This window comes from Diospyros lotus, chromosome 10 (genome assembly GCF_014633365.1).
Source record: "Diospyros lotus cultivar Yz01 chromosome 10, ASM1463336v1, whole genome shotgun sequence".
In the NCBI taxonomy this organism is placed as follows: Eukaryota; Viridiplantae; Streptophyta; class Magnoliopsida; order Ericales; family Ebenaceae; genus Diospyros; species Diospyros lotus.
Window position 1 is genome coordinate 15,121,015 of NC_068347.1, and position 17,534 is coordinate 15,138,548.

The 17,534-nt window shown below is 35.4% G+C and overlaps 1 protein-coding gene across 3 annotated transcripts; it reads left to right on the forward strand.

Annotated features, from left to right (window-relative positions):
* The first annotated feature begins 1,071 nt into the window (after nt 1-1,071).
* LOC127811361 (alanine aminotransferase 2, mitochondrial-like) lies at nt 1,072-17,329 on the forward strand. 3 transcript variants are annotated; one of them, XM_052351132.1, is made up of 13 exons: nt 1,072-1,747; nt 2,241-2,306; nt 2,392-2,453; nt 4,145-4,223; nt 4,319-4,423; nt 4,532-4,642; nt 5,177-5,314; nt 5,438-5,512; nt 5,703-5,823; nt 5,914-6,068; nt 7,756-7,830; nt 8,213-8,407; nt 17,198-17,329. In XM_052351132.1, the coding sequence occupies exons 1-13, from the start codon at nt 1,682-1,684 to the stop codon at nt 17,312-17,314; spliced, it is 1,365 nt and encodes a 454-aa protein (XP_052207092.1). In that variant the 5' UTR covers nt 1,072-1,681; the 3' UTR covers nt 17,315-17,329. The 3 variants fall into 3 exon arrangements, with proteins under 3 accessions (XP_052207092.1, XP_052207094.1, XP_052207093.1); XM_052351134.1 differs by lacking the exon at nt 17,198-17,329 and adding an exon at nt 15,374-15,562 and having other exon boundaries at nt 1,075-1,747; XM_052351133.1 differs by lacking the exon at nt 17,198-17,329 and adding an exon at nt 8,516-9,066 and having other exon boundaries at nt 1,075-1,747.
* Nucleotides 17,330-17,534: the final 205 nt, after the last annotated feature.

Genomic DNA, 17,534 nt, shown 5'->3' on the forward strand with positions numbered 1-17,534 from the left:
GTTCTAGATAATCAATACCATAAGATTGAGTATAACATTTGGTCACTAGGCGGCTTTATACCTGTCAAGAGTTCCATTGGCTTTGTATTTGACATTAAAAATCCACCTGCAACCCACTAGTTTAGTATCCTTTGTTCTAGGAACTAATTCCCAGGTTTGATTTTTCTTTAGGGCATCCATTTCTTTTAACATAGCCTTCTTCCAATTATGGTCTTTTACAACTTCTTCTACTGATTTGGGAATAGCAATTGCATCCAATGATGTTAGAAAGCTTTGATATTGAGCGGATACACAGTGGTATGATAGATAAGAAGCTAATGGATGTTTGGTGCAAGTTCTAACACCTTTTTGAATGGCAATGGGAAGGTCCAAGTCCAGGGGTTCTGATTGGGGTTGGTGGCGGGATCTTTATTTGGTGTAATTTCCAGGCTAGTATTCAGAGCTGATGATGGGCCTGGCTGCAGTTCTTCAATGGGCTGCCTTCTCTTGTACACATAGGGAGAACCTTTGTACCTTATAGGAGAACCGAGTCTCGAGTGAGGATGATTAGTTGGTAAGGGTTGAGGTGTCAAAATAGGGCTGAAATTTTGGGAAGGATCCTGACCGATTGCTCTTGTCTCGAGACTTGCATTTAAAAATTCCCAATCCAAATCTACAGGATTTGTATCTGCTGGCCTTGCTGGAATGGGAGCAAAATAGGGCTGAGATTCATTAAATGTGACATTTTTTGAAACATAGAACTTTCGAGTGTTTGGGTGGTAGCACTTATACTCTTTTTGTGTTGAAGAATATCCAAGGAAGATGCATTTTAGGGCCCTAGGGTCCAACTTGTCTCTATGGATTTTGAGTATGTGGACAAAACATACACATCCAAACACTCTTAAGGGTAGCTGAGTATGAAGATTAAAGTTTGGAAAAAATGAATTTAAAGATTGAAAAGGACTTTGACCATTGAGAACCCTAGAAGATACCCTATTAATGACATAAGTTGCAGTTTACAGGTTTTGAAATGTGAGTATGCCGTCCGTGGTGAAATTGTCACCCTTGCCCAGGTAATATCAGATTACTTGCTACCCTCTATGATAAGATAATTAAGTACGGCATCTTTTGGATTTTTGATGGAGAATACACATCCTCACATTTGTAGAACAGCTGCACGAGAAAGGCCTAAATCGTCCCTTAAGGGTGTCCCCAGTGCGCAAGGCTCGCTGTTTCTGTGACGATTGGGGATGGCCGCGTTTCTACGCGGCCTTCTTCCTCACAGAAATTCATCCTTTTCTGTGAGGAGACTGTTTCCACAGCTCAAACTCTTGACCTTCAAGTCCGAAATGAGCAAACCTTATTGTTGCAAATGCTTGCCCTTAGATTGTTCTTGAAAACTTGAGGAAAAATGTTGTTTATCAAGAAGAATGGAGTAATATGATGAAAAACAGAAGGTTCTAATTCCAGTTGTGGATTTGTAGAACATCATGAAATTCTTAGTCAATTCCATTGGAATAATGCCTGATCATAGTTATTCTGCAGCAATTCCCACTTGAGGATAGATGCATTCTTATACCAAGGCTAAATATAATTGATGATTGATGGTCATTTGGTTGGCAAAATATGTTTATGAATTTTATTATGGATATGGTCCTTGAAATTTGTACAATTTACTTGTCTCTCTGAGAGCTGTCTGCCAATGCTTTGGTCACAGAAATTGCAGCAGGAGATACAAGAAAACCCAAGTTCTCATCCTTTTGATGAGGTACTTTTGTTGTTTATTTTCTTGATGCATTATTCTGTGTACATATGTTTTGCACTGGAAAAATGCGATTGGCATGGCAGAGTGCATTTTGGTTTAACCTTGGTGCTTTTGGCTTCTTGACTTGGTTCACTAACTATTTAGTTATCATTTGTGAATGATTTTTTTTCTGTTACCCTTTTTATCATGTTAGTTGAACTTAAATCTGTTTGTGTCACGTATTTACCATGAATGACCTGAAGATTCAATCAGCCACATTTTGACTAATATGGAAAGTTCTGCTTCCTGGGTTTTACTACTCAATTCTTTGACTATTTTTTTTTTTGTGAAAATTCAAATAATGAATTTGTTTCATAGAAAAGCTTATTCATATTCACTAATAGTTTTTCTCCATTCATTTAGTAATCCTTTTGCATGGAAAAAACCATATACCTTCAGAGCATTATTTGCCTACAGGTTTTCTGCTTCTTTACTAATCTTTTCCCTGTTGGATCAGATAATTTACTGCAACATTGGAAATCCTCAATCTCTAGGTCAGCAGCCAATTAATTTCTTCCTAGAGGTATGCATTTTTAAGTTTTTCCTGAAAATGAGATATCTATGTTTCAGCCTAATCGGTACCTAAATTATTACTGTCCTTGTGTTAGGTTCTTGCACTATGTGACCATCCAGCCATTTTGGACAGTAGTGAAACACAAGGCTTATTTAGGTATGGAAAAGTCATACTAGGTTTGGTGCTTTCTAAATTGTTGATACTTGATATTATATCACACTGCTGGAACTGTTTGCCACATTGGCAGCTTAAAAGGTTGTTTAGTTAAACACCTGTGCAATCTGATTATGAACTGGGGCTTCTTTATTTTCTTTTATAATTATTGATCCATCTATGTATTTTTTATGATAAGTGCTAACTGAAGCATCTTGCCCTTTATCCTGGCAGTTCCCTTAACCTTTGCCCTTTGGCCATTCAACCAGATCCATCTCCTTTACTTTGGCTATTTTTTCTTGCTTAAGGTGCTTTCTGATTCAGTATCCCCAATTCCTCCCCACCCCCCCCAAAAAAAAAAAAAAAAAAACTGAACATTTAATGTCCTCTGGTGCATTTCACTTGAAACAAAAACCAACCACCACAGTTTAATGCAGCAACTGTCCTTTTGTGAATTCTTCTTACCTTCCTTGGCTTTGATCAATAAGCTGCTGCTCTTATTTTTATACATTACTTCCTATGTAAGTGTCTATGTTATCCTCCTTGACCTGTTGTCACAACCCAAGGGTCTACTTGTAATTTCTTTTAAAATTTCAAATGTAAAGCGGGAGCCAACCGAATGTTAGCATTACCGTTTCCCTCAGTAAGTTGTAACCACAGGGATAATAAGCCTATAAAAGGCTCAGTCAGGAGGATTGGAGTTTATTGATGAATGAGAATTGAATTCTTTCTCTCTTTCCCTTCAAATTCTCTCTCTCTCTCTCTCTCTCTCTCTTCTTAAATGCCTACGAGCTCAAGTCTCACTCCCGAGACTTGACACTTGTTAAGAAGAAGAAAAAAAGATATGATTAAAATTAATTTCTAAAGCATGATGGAGTTTTTACTTTGCTTTACAAATGAAACCCCATTTTGAATGACACCCACTGACTATTTTGTTGTATGCATTGAGCAGCTCGTCAATCTGTAATACAAAATAATGAATCGACTCAGAGTTTGGTCAGTTGAGTGGTGGGAGGGTTAGCAATCATATAAATTATTCTGTACAATGAAATTACACCAATTTTATATGTCAATTTATGAGAAATTAGTCAAGCATATTTCTGTTCCTATTGACTTCTATATGATTTTTTTCATAAATCTCTTATTATTTAGCTGATTTGGCTTGCTCTTGCCTTTCCTTAAACTGTGTTCATTCACAGTGAACCATGAAATACCGAATGGGATTGATGAACTTTTATTTTGCCCTTACTTTTTTAGGTGGTAACTTCTTGTTATTTAAGTTCAAACTCTGAAATAAACAGAAATTAGAACTGTTAATTTAACTTTCTTATGGAAAGTTGGAGATAGTGTTTCAATTGTAGTTGTTCACTTTGCGGTTCCTCCCTACTATAAACAAAAAATAAAAGCTCACAGTTTCTCTTTTGAGCAGATAGATTAGAGCAGTCCTTTCTTTCTGGTTCTCTCCAATCAAATTTACATAAAACTTTCACTTGTATGGAGCCGCAATCGTGGTCAGAGGGAAACTAAAATGCAGTGGATGTGGGGGGTGGGGAATTTTAGTCAAACAACAAGGAGAAAACCATGTTAAGTCATAAGTATTCCACCTAGTCCTTTAGAAACCTATAATTTGGTTAATTAACTGCATGTAGTGTCTGTCAATAATTACTCAATGCCGTATTCCTTGCTTTTGCTAGTACGGATGCCATAGAACGAGCTTGGAACGTCCTGGATCAAATTCCAGGGAGAGCAACTGGTGCATATAGTCACAGCCAGGTAAACCATATCCTTTCCTGGGACTATAATATGGAAGTCTGTAATTACATTGTTCATGTAAATATGTTGCATGTCCTATATATATTTTTTATCAGGGAATCAAAGGGTTGGGTGACACTATTGCTGCTAGCATCGAAGAAAGAGGTGGTTTTCCTGCTGATCCAAATGATATTTTCTTGACGGATGGTGCCAGTCCAGCGGTAAAACATTAATATCTGTCCTGTCTGACTATATAAAAGAAATCTGCGGAAACTAGGAGCGCTGAAACCCTAAGAATTGGTAACAGATTTTTGCTTTCCTTATGTCAGGTCCATATGATGATGCAGTTATTGATAAGATCGGAGAAGGATGGAATTCTATGTCCCATTCCTCAGTATCTTCTGTACTCAGCTTCAATTGCACTTCATGGTGGCACACTTGTATGTTTATGCAACCATAATATGAATTTTAGTATTTTAGAACTAAGACTGGTTGGTCAGATGTTGTAATATCATGTTAACGAGTTAAAAAACAAAAGATCAACTTATTAGAAATTTTCTAGATAGTAAGTTAGTGTCATGGTAATGAGTTAAACTAAACAGAAGATCAACTTATTAGAAATTCTCTAGATAGTAAGTACCTTGACCCGACCTTGTTGATCTTGTTGCAAGCCAAGTTCTGGGAGCAAATATTCTAGCTGATCAAACATGTTATTGAGAATTCCTGAATAAATCACCTGATAATCCTCTCCAACCCAAGGATGCCATATGAGCATATACAACATGTCTAGATAACCTAATATGAAAGGCTTTCAATATAGAGTAGTTACAAAAGTTCACACGAAAACATTACTTTATCATGAGAACTTGATTTGATCTTGTTTATCTCCGGAAGCGAAGGGCTTGATTTTGTCATATCGGTTTTCACCATTGAATGATAGATTTTAATGTCAAATAAACTGGAACTTCTTGCAGGTTCCCTATTATCTTGACGAAGCAACAGGGTGGGGCTTGAATATTTCCGACCTGAAGAAGCAATTAGAAGCTACCAAGTCCAAAGGCATTACTGTCAGAGCCTTGGTTGTAATAAATCCTGGCAACCCAACAGGGCAGGTGAGTAGTAATCAGGTTCTGGAAAATGATCGTTTGGTCATCTAGACTTCTTGGGTGGAAGTCATTGTTTCATTTCTGATCATGACCTTATTATCTTATAGTCTTAGTTATCTATCCATACAGGTTCTGGCCGAGGATAACCAGCGAGCACTCATTGAATTTTGCAAGAAGGAAGGACTTGTTCTTCTGGCAGATGAAGTGAGTAGAGACACATGATTGGAGATTTGAGTAATTCCTTTTATTATCATTCAAATTGGGCTTATGATTCTCTTGGCTTGGTCATTGATTGGGAAAAATGAAAAGTTGCCTTTGGTTCCTTGCCTTAAATGCATTCAATTGAGTGAAATATAGCTTGATGTCTCCAACTATGTCCAACGAACTTTTACAGGTATACCAGGAAAACATTTATGTTCCTGACAAAAAGTTTCACTCCTTCAAGAAAATTTCCAAGTCTATGGGGTATGGTGAGAAGGACATATCATTGGTATCTTTTCAGTCGGTCTCTAAGGGTATGCTGAATTCATTATCCAAATAGTCATATGATTGGTGAAGTATATTCAGTTTGAAGTTCAAGGGCTTATTTTTCTTGTTGGCTTCAGGTTATTATGGGGAATGTGGGAAAAGAGGAGGTTACATGGAGGTCACTGGCTTTTCTCCTGAGAAAAGGGAACAAATCTACAAAGTGGCATCTGTGAATCTTTGTTCAAATATCTCTGGTCAAATTCTTGCCAGCCTAGTAATGAGCCCTCCCAAGGTTTGTCTTTTCCTCTTTGATTTGGTTAGATAAGAGTGTGGTAGCTGGCCTAAACTAGATCAAATTTGGTTAAATTCAGTTACGTTTTAATACAAGGAACAAAGAGGAAAAAAGGAAAAAAAAAAAAACAGAAGATAAAAGTAAGATTTCTGATTTAAGACCAGTCCAATCTCAACATTCTGTCAACTGTCAAGTGCTGCTAAGCGATCCCCATGATCATCTGTTTTGTTGGATGCTCCACAAGTCTTTTGCTATCTAGTATAATTGATAACTTGTAGGTACATTAATAAATTGTGAATTCTAGATTTGTGACCTTGGGGGTTACAGAAACAAGATTTAATTGAGCATATTTAAGCCATAATGTTTCATTGATGGTGTGGTTATATCAAGCGACAGTGTGAATATATTTTACTATAATGCATATGAACAGAATTGGTTCCTATGGAATGGAACCAGAAACTAACAACTGAGTTGGTGGAAATCAAACTCCTGCCTTGAATTTCCAAGAAAGGAATAATATATACAGAATTTCTATTTGATAATGTTATCTCTTCCTAACACCTAGCAGGTAGAATACACCATTATTTGAAGTTATTTACAAGATAATGTACAAAATCCTATTCCTACAATTTCTCCTGATTTTTAGGAAGTTTATCCCGTCAGTTCTTCTTCTCTATCTTGATGCAGCAGCCCATAACTGAGGCCCATATCTTCATTAGTCTCCTCTTTTGTTTCATACTCTTTCCCACGGAAAGACTCCTTAGAATCCTAGGACTCTCCAACAGCATATGTACAAATAGTCATTCCTGCCCACTTAGGATGCATGCATACTTTATTTTGGGTGTCGTACCCACTTCCAAGTTCCAACAAGTATCGGACTTGGATACTCTTAAAACACACCAAATGGTGCGTCCTAATTTTCTATTAGTACCTTTATTTTTGGGCAATCTTAAGACACGTGATGAACACACAGGCCCACTGGTTGACACACAAAGGACATGTCTAAGGAGGTGGAGTTTTTTTATAGAGTTTTTAAAACTTGTTCCATGTTAAAATCTAGAAATACAATAAGTTTTTGGATAAAGAATAGAAAACACTAGTTAAGCCTAATTATAACTCTTATCAAGAATAGTTAAATTTTCATTTACATTTTGAATTTTGTTTATGTTGTTATTATTATTGATTTAATGGTATTTTTTTCAATATTTTCATATATTAGTTGTTATATATTGAATGGTATGGATTAATGATACTTTTTTGATATTTTACTGTTTTTAATTATTATGTTCATACCATTACTAATATAATAATATATCAAGCCTTAATCCCACTTGGCAAAGTTAGCTCATAACATTGCTAAAAAATGAAGACAACAACATATCAAGCCTTAATTTATGTAGGGTCAACTACATGAATTCTAGCTTGCGACTAAATTCTATGTATGACCTTTTCTCTTGTAAGGCTCATAAAGAAGAAAGTACAAAAGAATAGTAAACAGAGCATATATTACTAATAGAAGTTTTTTTTTGGCTGTATCAGTATCCTTATCTTTTGCAAAATTACTGTATCTCATGTTCATATTCTGTGCCCAATTTATGTATCCATAGCCATATCAATGCTTCTTAGATGCCATGCCTCTTTTTAAACGTCTTCCGTTATTGAAATGCACTTTCTATGAATGATGTAGATTGGAGATGAGTCCTATGAAACCTATTCTGCAGAAAAAAATGACATCCTTTCATCCCTAGCAAGGCGTGCAAAGGTATGTTAAATTCAATAATCTCATTCTTATACTTTCCAAAATAAGCAACTAACTAAATAAAGTTCATTCTTAATGTTAAAAAAGAAATCAGTTAATAACAACAGAAATATGTTCCCTTCTTTTTTCGTAAGAAACAAATTGAAGAAACTTTTTTAACAAAACCATAAATAATTTACTGAATTTTGGAATTTAGTAATATTGGCATAAGTAACAGCTTTTAAAACAACTTAAGTAAATTATCTCTCTTATGTGAGTGATGGGATTATAATTCCCAAATAATTTGCCCGTTTATAATTCAAATTGCTCTTCTTACTAGAAATGTCTGTTTGTTTGCATTCTTTTAGTTGTGGCTATATCTCCTTTACCATTGCTTTATGAATAGACATTAGAAGATGCACAGAATAGTTTAGAGGGTATATCATGCAACAAAGCAGAAGGAGCAATGTATCTTTTTCCTCGTCTTCACCTGCCTCAGAAAGCAATAGAGGCAGCAGAAGCAGCTCCAGATGCATTTTATTGTTGCCGCCTCCGCAATGCCACCGGAATTGTTGTTGTCCCAGGATCTGGCTTTGGTCAGGTGAGTGATAAGGGTCAATATTTCCTATATCCTAATGAATTATATCCCTATTTTGGCTTTATAATTATGCTTAAAATAAATAATTATTTGCATTATATATTATTACAGGATGAAGCAAGAAAGCTGTCTTCTACAATTAATTAAGGGCATAAATCGAAGACGTTGGATTACCCATTATTGTTGCTCAAAATCATGGGCCAACTATGGAGTCTAGAGGATGTTTCATGTGCACTTGGCCCAACAATCAAATAGAATCCAACATAAGACAAGCCCAAGCCCAAGCTCAATCCCAACACAAGGAAGGCCCAAGCCTAAGCCCAAGCCCAAGCCCAAGCTCAAGCCCAACACAAAGAAGACCCAAAGCCCAAAAATATGAAAAGCCCAAGTCCCACAAATAGGATGACATCATCGCTTACATCATGGGATAGGATGACATCATCGCTTACATCATGGGATAAGATGACATCATTGCTTACATCATGGTTAAAATGACATCATTGCTTACATCATCAATTAGATATTTTGTATTATTAAATTATATAATTAAGTGGTTTCCATTACATCTTTTAGCCTATAAATAGAGCACTTAGGTGCACTTGTAAGAGAGGATTATTCTTGAATGAAATTTTAGTTGTTTTAATTGCTCTTGTTCTCTTTTATTTTCTCTTGCAAATCTTACTTCTTCTCTTTCTTATTTAAATTCTTATGTCATTTATTGTTACTTCATTATCCACCGCCTAAATGGTCGGTTAATTTCTACCTTTAAATTCTTGTAATTTCAATTATTATCTTTCAATTATATACCGCCTATATGGTCGGTCAAAATAGTCTTTCAATTATTGTCTTTAAATTATATACCGCCTATATGGTCGGTTAAAAAATAGTCTTTTAAATACTGTCTTTTAATTCCCGTCATTTAAATTCCTGCCAATTTATTTTAAAAATGGAAATGAGTAGCTAAATCTAATCTTGGGTTAAGGCGAGGACAGTGTCCAATGTTCTTGAATCTTATGATAAGCCAAACCTCGATGAATGCAAGATTTATCTGAGTTAAACTCGAGTTGAGTGTATAAATGATTTTGTGAGTTTGGATTGGGTCATCATCCTAACTTAGAACTCTCATGCCATGTATGAAAGTTGCTAGAATTGGAGATGAGATATACCCAAGCTCAGACGATCAAATCATAGTCTCTAGTATAATAAAATTTACAGTGATATCTTAACCCAGAACCATCATATCATGTATGAGGGTTGCTTAGCTAAGAATCATTCGTATCTTGAATTATAACTACGAAACGATCCTCCGTTTATTTCAGATTAATATTGCTGTTTAAATTACTATAAGAGATTTATAAGGCATTGGTTTTGAACTCACCTCAACCCAAGACCTTTTTAATATTAAAAAAAAAAAAACCTTTTCACAATCAGGAAAACTTAGCTCTCTTTGGATAAATCAACCCGAATGAACCATTCTTTTGTTAAATAAACCTCCCAGTGAATCGACCCGGACTTGTCCGAAAATTATATTTGTGCTACAACTACACTCACACACTGGTGAGTTTAAACCTTCTCACCATTTCAACACTGAACATCCAAAACTGATTAAGGCTATTTAAATTGTAGAGTGAGGAGTGCAGCCAAATTTTGGCGCCGTTGCCGGGGAGGTACAACAAAAGAAAAAAATTCACTCCACGGTCTAAATAAAAATTTTTGCATACGAGTTCATGCATTGAAGATCGTCAGGTATGCCTATCTTCTATCATTTTATTGCCGATTGAGGACAATGCGCAATTTAAGTTGGGGGGTAAGGTGTACTTAGGCATTTATTGGTGTTTGAATTTAATCTATTGTGCAAATAATTTTGTTTGACTCGATAATAATGCTTTGTGTGGTATATATGATTTTATTAAGCACAAAAAAAAAAAAATTAACTAACCCAAAAATTAAAATAAATAAATAAAAATAAAAATAAAAACTAAAAATATATATATATATATATTTCAAAAAAATATATATATAAATAATTAAAAAAATTATATTTAAAAAAAATATTTAGATAACTTTTAGTTACTAAACAGTGCAAGAGATTACGGTCAGGTATGATTATTGAAACATTAATTGATTCATTAGCATCATTATCTGCCGTTGAATTGTCATTCCATATTCTCTATGTCTCAGTATTTTAGCATGTCTGTGACTTCTAATGCATTTGGCCATCCTGATCCCGGTGAGGGGAGGTTTTCTTTTGACCAGAGTCAGAGGGAGAATTTTTATCTGTCGGGCTATGACCCAAATCTTTACGCTGAATACCCCAGTTCCTATAACCGTTGGAATTATCCTTGGAACAATGACTCTGTGTTCCAATCTCATGAACCTTTTCCTCCACCACCTCACCAATTTGAGTTAGAACAATGGGTTAGATCTGATGCTTATCAACCTCAGGATGAAAAATGTTTAGAGGACACCCTTCAGGAGTTTATGCAAGGTCAAATGAGTTTTAATACACAAGTGGTCGAACTTCAAGAACAAACCACTAGAGCCATAGGTGACATTTTAGAACAATTGACCGAGTTTACACAGACCTTGAGCGTGAGTGAACCTAGAGAGTTTCCAAACCAACCTAATCAAAATTCCATAGGCCAATGTCTTGGGGAGGAATTGTCATTCAATGCACCCATAGGTCAAGAGTCGGTCCAATCTATACCCATCCCTAGGAATGATGAATCAATTGAGAGACTTGATGACCCTAGGATGGTACGAGCAATCATAGAAGAAAAATTGGGCCAAAATGCTGTGAGAAAAGAAGAAGCCTGGGAGAAAGAAGATGATAAAACCCAAGAGCCCAAATGTGAAGATACCATGGGCCTAGCCAAACTTGAGCCTAAATTTATGTCTTTTGGGCTAGTCTATATTATTGGGGATCAAATTAAACCAAACATGTGTGAAGTGTTTGTGCGAATTGATGTGTCGTATTCTAATGTAATAAAGCCAACACCTCCGAATGACATATTTTCAAAATATGTATGTGCATTTATGAGAAAAATTAATTTACATAATTTTGAAAATAACTTTAAAACTGGTATAATGAATGGGAGTTATTATACGAATAGGTGGGCAACCACTTATTTGATTCTTAACTGGAAGAAAAGAAAAAAAAAAAAAAAACTCTTAAAAAAAATTTAAAAATATATAATAAAATAAAATAGAGAAAAGAGAGAGACAGACATATCGCTGACGGCAACCACTTTTCTGGGGCAGTGCAATCACACTGCCCTATAAAGAAAAATGACACAATATCCTATAAAGAAAAAGAAACATCAAGCATTGAAAAAGAAACGCCGAAAGTTGAAAAAGGAAGAGGCACACTGCCAAATGTTGAAAAAAGAGGCACCAAGCATTGAAAAAAGAGACGCGCCTGACCCTACAATTATGGCGTGCCTCGAGCCAAGTATAGAATAGTGACACCCATTGCTCTATAAGAGACTCTATATCTGTATGAGCCAAACCACACTTCTGCAAGCAAGCTCAGTTTCCTCTCATTCGTGTTGTTCTTCGATCAGGTATTTTCGTTCATTTTGTAAGATTTATAGTTTCTACTTTTCTCTTATTATAGTTGTCTTTTGATTTAAAAATAAATAAATAAATAAAATGGAACTTCAACTATCAAAAATCCGCAAGTACTATCCATCTCTCCCAATGAATTATTTGAAACAAATTTATATTGGTAGGTGTGAAAGACTTAGGATCTTGATGCGTAATAACATCCCTGAAGATATTCGTTGGCTGATCGAAGCAAAAGTTCGATTAGCTGGCAAAACTTCACCTAGTTTTAAGCACTTCCCGGGCTTAGGAAAGAGTAGTTTTGCAAAGAAACGAAGAGCTAAAAGAGTGAATGGTTGTTACAAGTGTGCTCGTTGGACCTGTAACACTCGATGCAAATCTGTGGGGTTTACGTCCGTAAATCGAGAAGATAAAATTAGTTTCATAAAGGATGGACTGAGTAAGGAGTCATTGGATGATATCCGATTGACTCTTGAGACGCATCCATGTGGAATAGTGCAAAGAGAACTTCTTGCTTTATGAACCCAGTTCATAAGTGACCACCAACGCTATAGTCTTGGGAATCTGACTAAAAATGACCCTGTTTGCCAATCTATAAGAAAATTGGATGGGAAGCTTATCCTCGCTTCATAGAAAGTGTTTAAGCCGTTTCTGGACGTAAAACCAGAGGAAGATGTGAGCCACAATCACAACTATTTGTACATACGCATGATTTTTGTTTGTATTTATTTCTTGTTGAATTGTTGTATAGCTACTTTTGATTGTCAAACCTCTTTCCAGGGCATACAAAAGAAACAAACATGGAAGGCCAGTTAGTTCATCGAATCAAAACCATATGTGTACTTTGTGGCTCTCAACTTGGGAGTGATATTTGTTACGCACTTGCAGCAAGCGAACTAGGCAAAACATTAGGAGAGAAAAAGATTAATTTGGTGTATGGAGGGGGAAGTCGTGGGTTGAATGGTTATGTTTCACAAGCTGCACTTTTTGGAAAATCATATGTGGTAGGTGTAATGCCAATCCCTTTGGCTGAACCACGTATTTCTGGGATTACACGCGGTCAACTTGTAGAAACGACTTCTATGTCTGAGCGCATGGCTTGTAAGATTTATCAGTCAGACGCTTTCATCGCTTTACCAGGAGGTTTTGGTACACTTGAAGAAATCTTCTGTATAATCTCTTGGGCCAAGAGCAATCTGCATACCAAACCCATTGGATTTTTAAATGTTAACCATTTTTTCGATGGGTTGCTCTCTTTTATTGATCAGGCTGTGGACCAACAGTTCATTTCTCCTTCAGCAAGAAAGATTCTTATTTCTGCATCCACCATCGAGGAGCTGCTAGAAAAATTACATACTTATGTTCCACAGCACGATCCTTATGAGCCTCGGATAGATTGGTCTAAGGCAATCAAAAACAAGCGGCAAAAAGGTTCGATTAATTTAGAATTATCCCTGTAAGGCAAGTCTATGATAAGATGACTGAGTAAGGAGTACTTTTTGTATTCTTGAGACGCATCTCCTATGACTTGTACAAAATTTCTTTTCTTGTGTTCTTAAAAAAATAATAAAAAAATAATAAAAAATTAAAAAAAAAACTATGGAATGTTGTTAGGCGAGTCTATGATAAGATGGCTGAGTAAGGAGTACTTTGTACTCTTGAGACGCATTCTGTTTATCTTATGACTTGTATGAAATTTTTATTTTGGTGTGAAAATATAAAAATATATATATATGGTATGCTCATTTGTTTGTTTGAGTTTTAGCAGTTCACAATAAATCTATGGACTTATGGAGTTACAGGTATTCCTAACAACCCTATTTTATTACTGCAATTCAAGTTGGGGGGAGTAAGGTATATTTATGAATTATCTAGTCTATGTTTAACTGTGAATTTGCAATTGCATGCTTGTAGTTTTGTGTGAATTAAAAAAAAAAAATAAATAAATAAAAAAAAAATGTGTGTGCTTTAAATAATGCTATCCCTAAAGCTTTGGAATTGTACACTGATAGCCAGTTGAATTTGCAATATGAATCATGAATGCATTAATTTCTTATTTGAAAATGTATATGTATGGAATTAGAATAGATGATTTGCATGCATCGGGTGTTCAATAATTAGAAATTGGTTTATCTGTCATAAAGTCAAAGGCAATGGTAATTAGCTGATTAGCACACTGCATGATCCCTCAACAGAAGTAGAGACTATTACCCGAGTGAGTGTTTGAGCCTGTAATCGTTACTTCTGAGTGAAATAACACTTACTCTAAATATGCTTTATTTTTTATCTCATCTTTTCAATAGCTTCAAAGCATCAATTAGCTTTGAATGTCTAGTATGATAGCGGATGAATTTGGCTGGTTTCAAACTCTGAATTAGTTGACTGAGTAACATTGTTTTATAGAAGTATGATAGGGGGAGCAATTTCTTTCAATTTGGGCTTATTAACCTTTTTCTTTCTTTACATTAACCTCCATTACTAGCCCATTTGAGCTGTTCTTAGCACAATTTCTTTCCTTACCTTCGTCTAAACCTGTAACCATATGAAGTTTGTCCAACCTGGTGTGTTTCTAGGAATCAGTCTATCTCGGTATTTTCATATAAAAAAAAAGAGAAAAAAAAAAAAGGAAGTTCTCTTAGCTTTTCAGCATGAGTGTTCCAAAATAAATGCTGAAGAAAAAAAATATGTCTAATTTGAGATTAGTGCCAAAAAAAAAAATCCTGACACACCATTTGCACACTTTACCCTTTTCTTTTACAACTCGTATTAACCTCATAGCCCCATTACAACCTAGTTTGGTCCCTCTTGATGCTATAAATCATGTGATCTCAAGATTCGAGTTCGGAGTAGGGAATTCTGTTTAAATTCAGAAGTTATTTATCTATGGCATTATTCCAGTCATGAAGCTATGTCAAATTCCCTGTTCTTTCATGAAAATACATTCTTTGTATTTGGGATGACACCGAGTTTGAACTTGTTTTGCATTTACTCTTATAACGGTGCATCCCCTTGTGTGTACACTTGAGGAATCGTTTTATTATAGGGAAAATCCACAGTAAGGCTTAAAGTCAAAACTTCGAAGGAGTAAATCTGTATATTGATCATCCTGATTGTCATTCCTAAGATTGTATGACCTTTAACCATAAATCTAATTTTGAATGTTCGACTTATTTTGAATGTTCTACTCTACGCATTTTGGTTTCAAATTTGAAATTTTTATATTCATGCAAGTATTGCGATTAGATCATGGCTGGTGTATAATCTAATTGCTAAGGGACTAGCAATATTCAAGTTGGGGGGTGTGATAAGGGTCAATATTTCCTATATCCTAATGAATTATATCCCTATTTTGGCTTTATAATTATGCTTAAAATAAATAATTATTTGCATTATATATTATTACAGGATGAAGCAAGAAAGCTGTCTTCTACAATTAATTAGGGGCATAAATCGAAGACGTTGGATTACCCATTATTGTTGCTCAAAATCATGGGCCAACTATGGAGTCTAGAGGATGTTTCATGTGCACTTGGCCCAACAATCAAATAGAATCCAACATAAGACAAGCCTAAGCCCAAGCTCAAGCCCAACACAAGGAAGGCCCAAGCCCAAGCCCAAGCTCAAGCCCAACACAAAGAAGACCCAAAGCCCAAAAATATGAAAAGCCCAAGTCCCACAAATAGGATGACATCATCGCTTACATCATGGGATAGGATGACATCATCGCTTACATCATGGGATATGATGACATCATCGCTTACATCATGGGATAGGATGACATCATCGCTTACATCATGGGATAAGATGACATCATTGCTTACATCATGGTTAAAATGACATCATTGCTTACATCATCAATTAGATATTTTGTATTATTAAATTATATAATTAAGTGGTTTCCATTACATCTTTTAGCCTATAAATAGAGCACTTAGGTGCACTTGTAAGAGAGGATTATTCTTGAATGAAATTTTAGTTGTTTTAATTGCTCTTGTTCTCTTTTATTTTCTCTTGCAAATCTTATTTCTTCTCTTTTTTATTTAGTTTCTTATGTCATTTATTGTTACTTCATTATCCACCGACTAAATGGTCGGTTAATTTCTACCTTTAAATTCTTGTAATTTCAATTATTATCTTTCAATTATATACCGCCTATATGGTCGGTCAAAATAGTCTTTCAATTATTGTCTTTAAATTATATACCGCCTATATGGTCGGTTAAAAAATAGTCTTTTAAATACTGTCTTTTAATTCCCGTCATTTAAATTCCTGCCAATTTATTTTAAAAATGGAAATGAGTAGCTAAATCTAATCTTGGGTTAAGGCGAGGACAGTGTCCAATGTTCTTGAATCTCAAGATAAGCCAAACCTCGATGAATGCAAGATTTATCTGAGTTAAACTCGAGTTGAGTGTATAAATGATTTTGTGAGTTTGGATTGGGTCATCATCCTAACTTAGAACTCTCATGCCATGTATGAAAGTTGCTAGAATTGGAGATGAGATATACCCAAGCTCAGACGATCAAATCATAGTCTCTAGTATAATAAAATTTACAGTGATATCTTAACCCAGAACCATCATATCATGTATGAGGGTTGCTTAGCTAAGAATCATTCGTATCTTGAATTATAACTACGAAACGATCCTCCGTTTATTTCAGATTAATATTGCTGTTTAAATTACTATAAGAGATTTATAAGGCATTGGTTCTGAACTCACCTCAACCCAAGACCTTTTTAATATTAAAAAAAAAAAACCTTTTCACAATCAGGAAAACTTAGCTCTCTTTGGATAAATCAACCCGAATGAACCATTCTTTTGTTAAATAAACCTCCCAGTGAATCGACCCGGACTTGTCCGAAAATTATATTTGTGCTACAACTACACTCACACACTGGTGAGTTTAAACCTCCTCACCATTTCAACACTGAACATCAAAAACTGATTAAGGCTATTTAAATTGTAGAGTGAGGAGTGCAGCCAGTGAGTGTTGATAATATTTGATTTCCACTTTTGGCTTTACTGTTAATAACCAATTCTAATAATCTGGCTGAACTTTGTGTTCTTAAAATGTTAGTAATTATATAGCATGATGCATTGTAACTGATGAAAAAATGGGATATAATTGAATGTAACTGTGGCTGCTGCACTTCATGTTCCATTAGTTTACAATGCTCTCAACTGAAGCTGATTTGTTTGTGATGCTATCTATGTATGTTGGTGGAAAGGTTCCTGGAACCTGGCATCTTAGGTGCACTATACTCCCGCAAGAGGATAAGATTCCAGCGATAGTCTCCCACCTGACAGATTTCCATAAAGGATTTATGGATGAATTCCGAGACTGATCTATCATACATGCTCTACCACTACTGCCTTCAACCTCCACTCTAGAGGGGTGGGTAGGTCGGTAAACGCCTTCACATCTCGTTCATTTTTTTGTGTGGATGCATGTTTCTCCTTTTTCCTTTTCACTTTACAATTTTGCTGGTAGTTGGATAATTACAACCTCTTAAGTTGGTAGAGTTTAGGGAAATTTGCAAAAATAGGACTGCCGGCAAAGAACTT